Source organism: Schistocerca piceifrons, chromosome 5 (assembly GCF_021461385.2).
Source record: "Schistocerca piceifrons isolate TAMUIC-IGC-003096 chromosome 5, iqSchPice1.1, whole genome shotgun sequence".
NCBI classification, from domain to species: domain Eukaryota; kingdom Metazoa; phylum Arthropoda; class Insecta; order Orthoptera; family Acrididae; genus Schistocerca; species Schistocerca piceifrons.
The window spans coordinates 393,642,618-393,656,261 of NC_060142.1; the positions used below are offsets into that span (position 1 = coordinate 393,642,618).

General features: G+C 45.0%; 1 protein-coding gene across 1 annotated transcript in view; it reads right to left on the bottom strand.

Annotated features, from left to right (window-relative positions):
• The window catches only part of LOC124799024 (band 4.1-like protein 4), a 578,366-nt gene that overhangs the window by 99,725 nt on the left and 464,997 nt on the right, over positions 1–13,644 (bottom strand). The window contains exon 7 of the mRNA XM_047262561.1: positions 9,795–9,882. Within this exon, the coding sequence (XP_047118517.1) occupies positions 9,795–9,882 (88 nt within the window). The remainder of the gene's footprint in view (positions 1–9,794; positions 9,883–13,644) is intronic.

The following is a 13,644-nucleotide window of genomic DNA, read 5'->3' on the forward strand; positions in this document are numbered from 1 at the left end:
ACCGATGGAGGAGTGAATCCGTCGCGCAAGTTGGACAGCATCTCAGAGAAGAAGTTCTATGGCCGCTTCACATGGTTTTATGGACGTTCTGTGGGGTTGTACTCAAGTGGTGGGAGACCATGCAGAACACTTGAACCATTAAAACCATCATAATTTGTTTTAAATTTTATTAATCCAGTCTCTAAACTTCGTACCGGATGGTTATAACTGAAGTGCAGCTGAAACTTCCTGGCAGATTAAAACTGTGTGCCGGGCTGAGACTCGAACTCGGGACCTTTGCCTTTCGCGGGCACGTGCTCTACCATCTGAGCTACCCAAGCACGACTCACGACCAGTCCTCACAGTTTCATATCAGCGCACACTCCGCTGCAGAGTGAAAATCTCATTCTGGAAACATCCCCCAGGCTGTGGCTAAGCCATGTCTCCGCAGTATCGTTTCTTTCACGAGTGCTAGTTCTGCAAGGTTCGCAGGAGAGCTTCTGTAAAGTTTGGAAGGTAGGAGACGAGGTAATGGCAAAGTAAAACTGTGAGCACGGGTCGTGAATCGTGATTGGGTAGCTCATATGTTAGAGCACTTGCCCGCGAACGGCAAAGGTCCCGTGTTCGAGTCTCGGTCCAGCACACATTTTTAATCTGCCAGGAAGTTTCATATCATCGCACACTCCGCTGCAGAGTGAAAATCTCATTCTGAAGTGCAGCTACTCACAGAGGTCTAGTGTGGGCTGCAATTGTCGCACAGCAGCGAAACGTGGCGTTAATGCGGAACCGGTTTACGGTGGAAAATAAATAATTTGACGACCAGGCGCAAATGTGGCACTGTGAATGCATGAAAGTCGTATGAATGTTTCCATATGTAATGGATTAGAAACGGGACACGGGCAGAAAAGGTCAAAAAGGGGAGAAGGCATAATGCTCAAGTTATTATTAACCGCTGCTTACAAAATTTGTTCAATATGAGCATCGGAGACTTCGGCGAGATGCTGTAAAGCGCCAAATTTGCAACTGGTGGCCCAAAATTGGAACTAATTTTATGCCAGCGTAAATCAGTTAAGCATTAACGCATTAGAATACCTACCAAGTTTCGTTGCGAAAGATACTTACCTCCGTGAGTATATGCAATTTAATTATAACCACCCGATGTAAGGTGAATGGTACCACTGCTGCCGCATCTCCTTTTGGTGTACATCTTCGAAAGAGAAATATGCGTCATTCTGCAGAAGGGGGTGGGAGGTATTTGGCAGCGTGCCTGAGACGCGCGCTCGGCGACGGCATTGTGCGCACGGAGAGGCTGGTGAGAAGTGGATTTATCTGCGGCACAGCACAGGTGCGGGGTGTGGCCGAGCAAAAAGCCCGGCGTCGGGCGGATTAATGGCGCGCCGGCAGCTTCTTGCAGCGGCGATACGCATCGGCCGAGTCGCGCCCCGGTCGCCGCTCTGAGCTCGCGCCCAGCGCTTCCCGGCCGCCTCGCCGGCGCGCCTCCCGCCCCACGTCACGAGCATAAATCGCGCCACGGCGGCAGCGGCGGTAGCAGGGCGGCCTCAATTTGTCAGGCGCGGTCAGCGGCGTGCATTATTCAAGAACACGCCGAGCCGGCCCCGACCAGCGTCTATCTCTCCTCCGCGCACAACCGCGGCTATCGCGTCCGGGCTAGGTACCTGCTAGCCTCGTTGCCTCTTTTCCAGATCCATCGGCTCGGTCGCGATACTGTCAAGCAGAGGCCATAAGCTGCGGCCAAATCGGTCATCCGAATTCAGCATACACTATCTGACAAAAGTATCTGGACACCCCTACGTAATGCGGAACTTACCATTAGATGTCACGAGAGGTTCAAAAATGGCTCTGAGCACTACGGGACTAAACTTCTGAGGTCATCAGTCCCCTAGAACTTAGAACTACTTAAACCTAACCAACCTAAGGACATCACACACATCCATGCCCATGGCAGGATTCGAACCTGCGATCGTAGCGGTCGCGCGGCTCCAGCCAGACTGAAGCACCTAGAACTGCTCGGCCACCCCGGCCGACAGCTTCGCCTTCCTCCCAGGGATTCCCATTTCAGTTCCCGAAGCATCTCCGTAAGACTTGCATGTTTCCGAACCAACGAGCCTCTTAATTACTTCGACGTCTTCCTTTATCCAGTCTGGTGCGAATCCCAAATATTCGAGCAGGCCTACTCAAGAACAGGTCGCACTATCGTTCTATATGCGGCCTCCTTTACAGATGAACGACACTTTCCCAAAATTCTGCAATAAACCGAAGTCCACCATTCGCCTTCTCTACCATAATCCTTACATGCCCGTTACATTTCATATCGCTTTGCAACATTACGCCGAGATTTAAATGACGTGACTGTGTCAAGCACGATCGGTTCTAGGCGCTTCAGTCTGGAACCGCGCGACCGCTACGGTCGCAGGTTCGAATCCTGCCTCGGGCATGGATGTGTGTGATGTCCTTAGGTTAGTTTTAAGTAGTTCCGAGTTCTAGGGGACTGATGACCTCAGATGTAAAGTCCCATAGTGCTCAGAGCCATTTTTTTGGTGTCAAGCACCACACTAAATATGCTGTTACATTAGGGGTTTTATTTTTCCTACTCATCCACATTGACTTACATTTTTCTACATTTAAAGCTGGCTGCCGTTCATCACACCAACTAGGAAGTTTGTCTGAACCATTCTATAGTCACTCAACCTCGACATCTTACCGTACACCACAGCATCATCAGCAACACAGCCACAGGAGGTGCCTTACAAAACACTCGTTCGACCTATACTTGAGTATTGCTCATCAGTGTGGGATCCGTACCATGTCGGGTTGACAGAGGAGATAAGATCCAAAGAAGAGCGGCGCGCTTCGTCACAGTGTTATATGGTAAGCGTGATAGCGTTACGGAGATGTTTAGCAACCTCAAGTGGCAGACTCTGCAAGAGAGGCGCTCTGCATCGCGGTTTAGCTTGCTGTCCAGGTTGCGAGAGCGTGCGTTTCGGGATGAGGTATCGAATATATTGCTTCCCCCTACTTATACCTCCCGAGGAGATCACGAATGTAAAATTAGAGAGATTCGAGTGTGCACGGAGGCTTTCCGGCAGTCGTTCTTCCCGCGAACCATACGCGACTGGAACAGAAAAGGGAGATAATGACAGTGGCACGTAAAGTGCCCTCCGCCACATACCGTTGGGTGGCGTGCGGAGTAGAAATGTAGATGTAGATGTAGAAACAACCACCGATTTCAGTTCTCCCCTGTCCGCCAGATCATTTATCTACATAGAAAACAATAGTCCTCCTGTAACACTTCCCTGGCAGACTCCTCACGACACCCTTATCACTGCTAACGCTCGCCGTCGAGGACAATATACCGGGTTTTAGTATTTAAGAAGTCTTCGAGCCACTCAAATATCTGGACACCTAGTCCATATGCTCGTACCTTCGTTAGCAGTCTGCAATGGGGCACCGCGTCAAGATGGATTCATTGGAAGTCACTTGAGTAACGAATTCATCACGAACATTTCAAACCTTCTAAACTATCCCAAGTCGACTTTTCGTGATTTGACTGTGAAGTGGAAACGCTAAGGAACAACCACATCTAAACCAAGACCAGTCAGGCCTGGGCCACGTAAACCGACTCGACTGGCAAAGAACATCATAGGTGCCACGCAAACGACCGCGGAATGCCGGCGACTGCGTGCGGCCAGTGTGCCTTGGGGTCTGAGACTGTTCATAGCCACAGCGAGTCGCAACAGGACGCCCCAAGACCCTTGCAACAGAGCATACTAATGAGTAAATTCTTTTCGTCTTTTCAAATCCATGAACACTGACTGTGACAAAACTTTATAAACATAGCAAGAAATTACTAATTTGGATATCTGTGTTGAACCAAGAAATCATAACTAAATGTTGCCACGGACAGGGATCGCTGAGCGTTGCGGACGGTGGTTGTACAGAATAGTGTAAAACCAGCGGAAGGAAACTCTCATGAATTCCAAATCGGCGGTCGAGCTAGCACAGAGACTGCCCGTAGGGAGTTAAAAAGAATGGGATGCAGCGGTCAGCAATTTTTCATAAGACTCAAATGTGTATAGTCAGTGCTAAACAGTGCTTAAGTGGGTCCAAAGAACGACGCTGCTGGACATTGGATGACTAGAAACGAGTGATTTGGAGTGATGAATCACGCCCCTGTAAAAGTCATATGGAAGGGTTTGGATTTGGCGAATGCCTGGAGAATATTAACGCTTGTTGCGTGTAGTGCCAGCAGGGAACTACGGAGGAGGTGGTGTTACGGTAGGTAGTTCTTCGTGGTTAGGCTGTGGTTAAGAAAATGCTAAATGCAGAAGCATGCGAACACATTGTACACCATTCTGTACTGCTTATATAAGAGTTTGGAGACGATGGTAGTTTGTATCATCATGACAATGCACCCTGTCATACAGTAGCACCTGTGAGGTTGTGGTTTGTGGACAATGACACTCCTGAAATGAATCTGCACAGCGTCCATACCTGTGCCCAATGGAACGCGTTTGGGGTGAGTCGAAACATCGACTTCGCCCCAGACCCTATCGTCCAACATCATCTCTGGTTCTGGATCGTGCGGAGGGACAGGCTGCCATTCCTCCAAAGGCAAAGATGGATACACCCACTATTAATGTATAGTGACACGTGTCGAGAGACTTTTGATCAGCAATTTGTTAGTCGCCAGCTACTCGAGAGTAGTTCCTCTGAAACGGTTTAGCTCGCCACGTTCCGTCATTGAAAACATCGCGGTGAAACGTCACGGTGCAGGATCCGTTTTGGATCAGGTGACAGGCTGTCACAAGGGAAACATGCACCTCACAGTTCACATATGTTGTCCATCTTTCACACGATACATCTAGTGAAAGGTGTGTGTGTATATATAATTTTAATGGTAATTTTCTTGTTTTTGGATGCCTTAGGACGCGCATGTAATATTTGTATTGTTTTTTTTATGTCGAACAGTCTCGTCAGATACAGTGCGAAGATAAGTAGGTGTTACGTGTTGATCGTGAGAAGAGGAGAAGGGAGTTGTAGTGGGATGTCCTGGCAATGAGACTGGACAGGAAGGACACAGAACATTGTGCTCTTAGGAATTATTTTATTGATCTGATGGAAGTTACTATTATTACAAATGGAATATTATCATTATGCACTGAATGAGGCATTTACTAAGATAGGTACTATTTTGAAGAGATTGAGATTTGAGGTAATGAATGAACGTATTTTACTTCATTGTGGCAGGATTTAGTTATGAATTCTTGGTTCAACACAGATATCCAAATTAGTAATTTCTTGCTATTTTTATAAAGTTTTGTCACAGTCAGTATTCGTGGATTTGAAAAGACGAAAAGAATTTACTCATTAGTATGCTCTGTTGCAAGGGTCTTGGGGCGTCCTGTTGCGACTCGCTGTGGCTATGAACAGTCTCAGGCCCCACAGCAGACTGGCCGCACGCAGCCGCTGGGATTCCGCAGTCCTTTGCGTGGCACCTCCGATGTTCTTTGCCAGTCGAGTCGGTTTACGTGGCCCAGCTCTCGCTGCCCCTCGTGCTCCTTGGCTTCCCCTGCCCTCCCTACCCCGCCGCCGGCACTTGGCGGCTCCATTTGATCTGCAGGAGAACCGCTCGGAACTAACCCCGCAAAAGGCCAGGAAGGCTAAGAGGCAGCTCAGCTCCTTTGAGCGGAGGGCGCTGGACGGCTGATGCCTGATGAGGAAGCCTGCCGTGTGCGGGCCGGAAGGAACACCCACGCCACACCATGCCACACCGACCACGGCACGCGTTCTCACAAGCACGGGCTCAGAGGTTCGGAGGGAGGAAAAAATATACTCTATATACATTCTGATATGGACACTTTGGGTCGCTGGTCCTATCAAATCTTCGAGGGGTTTTCAAATACACACTGGTTTCCAAAATATAGCGAAACGCTACAAAGCCAGAAGGGAACGTAATTTGGATTTGTTATTACCGCGGTCTTGTTTTAAGGAAGTGTCACACGGAAACTATTGGCTTTACAATATCTATACAAGGTGAGTCCAAGAAGTTTCAACAATTTATTTATTTTTTCGTCTACATGAATGCTATTCCCTTAAAAATAATCCCTATTATGTATTATACACTTACGACAGAGCTTTTTCCAATCTCCGAAACAGGTCTGGAATATTACCTTTGCGAAAGCTTCTAGCTTTCTCAGCAGTGCGTTTTTATCTCACCTCTGATTGTCAGACGACGCCTGTGTAAAGTTTACTTTACTTTTGCGAACAGAAAAAAGTCGAATTGAACCATATCTGCCGAATATGGAGGTTGAGGTATCATTACAGTACTGTTTTTCGTCAAAGATTCACGAACAAGCAATAACTTACAAAGCGGTGCAAAAGCGAAGAAGCGTTTCGCTACAAATCCGGGATTTTTTTCGAATTCCTCCATGCAGATAGTATTGAAATTTTAAGTATTACTCCTTATTGACTTTTCGACCTTATGGGAGAACTCATGGTGCATTACACGGACAAAATCGAATGAAACAGTGAGCGTATCTTTCACATTCGAGCGGCCTTGTGGAGCTTCTTCCGGCCTTGGCGATGCGGAATGGTTACACTGACACGATTGAACCTTAATCTACACGTCATATCCCTAAACCTGTAATCCATCGGCTGTTATGCGATTTGCACTCGCTACTGGTTTTGCTAGAAATTCAGAAAATTTGGAAGCAGGTTGAGTTACTCATAACAGACACCCGAAAGCAATATTTAACATTTCTAAAACTTCCCTGCACTTCATTCTATTCTTACAACAACATTTCATTTAAATTCTCTGATCCATTTTTATACACAATAAAGAATCGCTAATGCTACAATAACACAGTACCCTTTTTAACAGCTGTCAGAAGAATAAGTATGCTATGGCTCTGAGCACTATGCGACTTAACTTCTGAGGTCATCAGTCGCCTAGAACTTAGAACTAATTAAACCTAACTAACCTAAGGAAATCACACACATCCATGCCCGAGGCAGGATTCTAACCTCCGACCGTAGCGGTCATGCGGTTCCAGATTGAAGCGCCTTTAACCGCACGGCCACACCGGCCGGCAATAAGTAAGCGATATGACTAATACTGTAAATCAGTTTTCAGACGTGGTTACCAACAGAACAACTAAAAAATCACGCTGAGTGGACTATAACGACATGCTAAATTACTTCTTAAATAGACATCGTACATTCGAGAGAAATGTACGTTTAAGCTGCTACTTTACAGCCTGCAGCCACCTAGATCTAACGGTATCTGTCTAGGGATCTTCTTTTTGGGGGGTAGGGGGGTGGGAAAGGAGAGGGGAAAGGGAGGTGTAGATTAGTAGAATGGAGGCAAGTCGAAGTCAAAGTTGGTAGGTATCTAAATATTAATGTCTGTGATCTTTAATTCTGCTTTCAGTTTTGAAGCTTAAGTTCGTCGCACAAAAGGTCCCCACACAGGATGATCGAGCGCTACACTGCAGACCGATGACCGGTATTTTGAGTTACTTTGTCAGGGGTTTCTGTTTGTTCGAGGAAACTAGCCAGCCGGAGACACATGGAAAAAGAACTATTTCACCAGACAATACTGTCCTAAGCAGACCTACCCCGCCTAACAGTAATACTGTGGACACCTTGCGATAGGATGTTGTAAGTCAAATGGACCCAACAAAGGTTTCTTGCTGCTCTACAGAGACGACAGTTCTACAACGCCCATGTCAAAGGCAGGTGACAAACTGATGACTCGAAGGAACATGGAATTTTGTGTGTGTGTTCTTATTGTGGGGAGAGAGGGTGAGAGGGCACAGTAAGGCAAGTTGCTAACAAATAATTCTGTTGGTGAGACAAGCTTGTCAGTCACATGTATGTGCCCCCCTGCAGAACGGTTCGACCAGGACACACACTGCTAGCGGCTCCATGATACAGACTGCTGCTGGGTCCTTCTCTGACCATTCCCTCAATATGCGTACAACTAGCTAAACTGGCCAAGAGAGGAAATTTATCACTGGAGATTTGACTATTTCTCAGTCACTGAATGACGTTCAAAAGGTTAAATGTCGCTTTGTTTTGTGTTCACATTAGATGCTACTCATATAGTTCACATCTTGTCACAATGCAAGGTGTACACTATGTGATCAAAAGTATCCGGACACACCCAAAAACATACGTTTTTCATATTAGGCGCATTGTGATGACACCTACCGGCAGCTACTCCATATCATCGACCTCAGTGGTCATTAGACGTCGTGAGAGAGCAGAATGGGGCGCTTCGCGGAATTCACGGACTTCGAACGTGGTGAGGTGATTGGGTGTCACTTGACTGACAGAGACAGCCGCCAGTTGAATAGGGTCGTAATGTGTAATAGGCAGACATCTACGCAAACCATCACGCAGGAATTACAAACTGCATCAGTATCAACTGCAAGTACTATAAGAGTTAAGCAGGAGGTGGAATACTTGGATTTCATGGTCGAACGGCTGCCCATAAGCCACACATCACGCCGGCAAATGGCAAACGACGCCTCGCTTGGTGTAAGAAGCGTAAACATTGGACGACCGTACAGTGGAAAAACGTTGTGTGGAGTGACGAATCAGCCGGCCGGAGTGGCTGAGCTGTTCTAGGGGCTACAGTCTGGAACCGCGCTACCGCTACGGTCGCAGGTTCGAATCCTGCCTCGGGCATGGATGTGTGTGATGTCCTTGGGTTAGTTAGGTTTAAGTAGTTCTAAGTTCTAGGGGACTGATGATCTCAGAAGTTAAGTCCCATAGTGCTCAGAGCAATTTGAACCATTTGAGTGACGAATCACGGTACACAATGTGGCCACCCGATGTCAGGGTGTGGGTATGGCGAATGTCCAGTAAACGTCATCTGCCAGCGTGGGTAGTGCCAATAGTAAAATTCCGAGGCTGTGGTGTTATGGTGTGGTCGTGTTTTTCATGCAGGGAGCTTGCACCCCTTGTTGTTTTGCGTGGCACTATCACAGCACAGGCCTACACTGATGTTTTAAGCACCTTCTTGCTTCCCACTGTCGAAGAGCAATTCGGGGGTGGCGACTGCATCTTTCAACACGATCGAGCATCTGTTCATAATGCTCGGCCTGTGGCGGAGTGGTTACAGGACAATAACATCCCTGTAATAGACTGGCCTGCAGAGAGTCCTGACCTGAATCCTACATAACATCTTTGGGACGTTTCGGAACGCCAACTTTGTGCGAGGCCTCACCGACCGACATCGATACCTGTCCTCAATGCAGCACTCCCTGAAGAATGGGCTACCATTCCTCAAGAAACCTTACAGTACCTGATTGAACGTATGCCTGCGAGAGTGGAAGCTGTCATCAAGGTTAAGGGTGGGCCAACACCATACTGAATTCCAGCATTATCGATGGAGGGTGCCACGAACTTGTAAGTAATTTTCAGCCGGGTGTACGGATACTTTTGATTACATAGTGCGTGTAAAACCTACACACACACACACACACACACACACACACACACACACACACACGTGTGTGTGTGTGTGTGTGTGTGTGTGTGTGTGTGTGTGAGAGCGAGTGTGTGTGAGCGAGAGTGTGTGAGTGAGTGGGTAGGTGGGTGGGTTTTAATATGGGGAAAGATGGTGTTAAGGAACAGCAAGGCAAGCTTCTAAGAAATAATTCTGTCAGTGAGATATTAGAGAAAGCAGCTGTTTGTTGTAGACTGGAAGGTTGTATTCAAAAGCTGTAAGAAGGCTGCCCATTTTGTTTGCTTTAGAACGGTCTTTATTATGGGGAAAAGTTACTTACCAGCACAGGATGCAAGTCTACGCCGTACATCTCCAGCCACTTCACTTTGTCCAGGTAGTTCAGCTCCGCCACTGCTGGTAGCTGACCTCTGCAAGCGGAAACAAACAGATTACCGTCGGAACTGCCGGTAATGTGGCTATGATTTGTGAAGAGTATTGAAAATAGTTTAGACAATGCAGGAACATGTTTTGTGAAGGAAATTATCTGTCTTCAAAAACATTGCGTCTCTGAATTAGCTTGTAGGTATATGACGAGGGATCTCATTTAATTAAAGCCCCAAAAACATAGTTAGAAATTTAACTTGCTTTTATCTGTGTGAATTTCAGTAAAATATTAGATTTATCATATAATGGAAATTAATTTTTGTAGAGCCTTTGTGGCACATCAATACTGAACCACTTGTGACTATTCGGTAACTATCTCTTGTAACATGTTATTGCTTACTATGCCACGTTGTCACAGAAGTCTTATTTTTATCATTTTTCATATTTTGTTGCAGATAACATCAGTGCACTTAATAGAATTACTATGACATCTCTGTAGAACTTGAATAAACAACAAAATTATATATCCTATGAATAATCAAAAACACAAGAAGTAAGTTTCATTGTAAAATGGAGCTCTTTGCAGTGACATGAAATGTAAATATCATGAAGATAGCAAATACGTCACAGCAAATCAGTTTTAGTTTAGCAACTTAGAACTCCAGAAAACAAAATTTGTAGTACAAAATACATATTTAAATGATTATAATCACCAAAAATAGCATAGGTAGCAAATTATCTACTGAAGGTTATATCATCCAAGAACTGTAATAAGCTGGTTAGTTTCAAATATATATTTTCGTTTGATTATTTAGGATGCAATCTTGTAGCATATCTTGGATGCCAGCCCTAATCTGGGAACCTAATTAGAATCGCGCTTATTTTGAGTTGTGTCATTGTAGATTGCAGACAAGTACTTGCAAAGTGGCTACAAAGCAAAAAAACATATTTTGGGGCCCAAAATATAGCGACCACTTCATTTTGTTTGAAAAATTTAATCAGTAATCATCTTTGTAGGGCGATTAACGTAAAACATTCGTTTAATTGAGACGACGTTTTCGTTTTACGTTCTGAAACAATTTAAAAACATGTTTTTTAGATGATCAGGTAAATATTCTGTTTCATTTTCCGTTGCATGGTGTCGAAAATGTACAGGCCCCTTTAGCCAAAAAAGTGAATTTCTAAATTTTAGTTGCAGCTTTCGACTGAGCAGTAGGTAAAAGTTGATATCCAATGCTTTTCTGAAATCTAGCAGTCTTAGTATCATGGTCTCACGGTTACCAGTGGCATACTTCGGGTCATTAGATACCTTGATTTGTGCAGCATTCGTACGACTAACGTGCCCAGCCTGGTACAAATCTACCCACGAAACATGCTTGACAAGGCGCTAAAGGGAACGTGTAGACTTATTATTGGCTGTTTGAAACCTACTCCACTTTTACTACTGTACCAGCAAGCAAAGCGCCACCAGATATTCCTCATGAAGTATCCTCCAGTGCGGAGAGAACACATCAGGCTCATCAGGAAAACCATCTACTATATGGGCACTTTCCAGCAGCCTCAAGGTTGAGATCCAGCAGTTCTTGCAAACAACAGCGGTTACAACTAGAAAACAAATGTGGATTTCTTGATTCGGAAATAACTGTACTAAGCCTCTACTTTCGATAACCCTCTCATCTGATGACAGAATTGAATCGTGCAGTCATTCAGGCGTCTTCGTCTGGAGTTGGAACATCGTGGGATAATCTTCAGCCTCAACTATCCACTGCATCTTGCATAGAAGAAGAGCTTCTGCTCGTGACTTCTAGTACAACTGAAGTTACTTAAGGTTGGTCAATAGTGGTGTAACTTGATAACTCTTTCTTTTAATGGTAATTACCATGTACTTTGTTTCTGTCTAGAATAAGTAAAAAAACTGGTATCAGACATTAATATGAAGCTGAGGGAGAAGTTTTTAAAGTGTACCTCCCGAGCACGGCATTGGATGGGAAGAAAGGTGAACCATGGCAAATCCGGAAAAGAAGAAGCTGGGAATATTTGGTGTCACTACAGATAAATTTTAAAAATTAAATGGACAGATAAAGTATGAAATGAAAAAGTAATAAAAAGAAAAGACGAGGGAGAAAGTCAACAGTGAAGAACCTTATCAGAAATAGGAACAGGTATGTACCATATACGCAAAATATCATCCAGAGTTAGTTGGTGTTGCAATGAGTAGTAGAGGGAAAAATGGAAAGGAAAGACAAGAACGTGCTAAACATTTCATGTTGATTGTATTAATTACCTAGGGATGGATAGATCAGCACAAGGAAGGAACAGGTGGACACCACCGTGCCTTTAGGAAGATAGATATTTCTACAGACAAGAGACCGCCGGTAGTTTAACATAAAACTTATATCATTTATTATTATTTTTAAAATCAGAACACTCACTTTTAAGAACAAAAATAATCACTTAATAAAAGCAATGCGTCAGCAAAAGAAACGCATGTGATGAAACCTTTTCAGTGCAGTGAGGTACAACTGGGGGCTTATTCAAAACAGCGGCGCCACCGTTGCTGACACGGCTCATGGTCGTATGTTATTATAAACGCTCAGTGAATACATCACTCAGCCGTAGCGAACACGAGTTTTAGTAGGCCGTTAGGAGAAATGTTGATTCTGGTCGCAGCGGTGTTGGCTCAGAAAATACCACGTCTGAACAAACAAGAAAGATCCCCTGTTGCCCGCGCCTCTTACTCTCGCAACCCGCGCAGCACAACTGCCAGCGTGGCGGCCTACGCAGACTGCTTCTAAAGTACGTATCGTGAATCCGAGTTCGCTTGTCGAGGAGAAGCAGCAGCAGTGTCGACATGCGGCAGTACATGCTGTGTATACTAGAAAATTTCTAATGCATCAATAACGCTAATTCTTGATGTTTAACAGAAGTCTGTGCGTTTGCAAACGACTGTATAACAAAAAGCATTCTGTTACTGCGTTTGGCTGGTAATAGAGAAGCCTTGTGTCACTATCTTGTTAAATAACCTATAGAGGTACTTCTGGCAGATCCACCTCCGTCACTTCTATGTCGTATTCAGATGTAATGCTGCAGTGCGGACAAATGTAGCGATAGCGAGCTTAGTACGACCATTGCCAGATTCTCTGCAGAAGCTACAACGTTGAAAGGCAAATGAAGACAGCAAAATATTGCTACCTTATCTAAACACAGTTCTGTTGCGCCAACGACCTTTGCTGTGGAGCAATGCAGTGTGTAAACCGAACATCGAAGGTTAGTTGTTTTTAAGTGCGTGGAGTGGCTCTGAGCACTATGGGACTTAAAATCTGAGGTCATCAGACCCCTAGAACTTAGAACTACTTAAACCTAACGAACCTAAGGACACAACACACATCCATGCCCAAGGCAGGATTCAAACCTGCGATCGTAGTGGTTGCTCGGCTCCAGACTGAAGCACCTACAACCGCTCAGCCACAGCGGCCGGCATTTTAAGGGGGTGTATAGCGTGTGAGGTTAAGATGGAAGGTCAGTTGCACTGGTTGTATAGCATCATAGGACTGACGTTATGCTGGAAGAATAAAATATAGCAAATGGGAATGTTATTCCAGAGGGAAAGCGTGTTATTGTATATGCTAAAGAAGAGAAGCAGAAGTTACATATGTACTTGTGGGAACTTCTCTCAATAAATATCCGATAGTTAGTTGTATTTTTCACATACATACGAGCAACAACGGGAATTCACAGTATCAAGTGAAACATACAAGAGCCATTTAATATATCCAATTTTCATAATTAATAAATGATAAATGTTG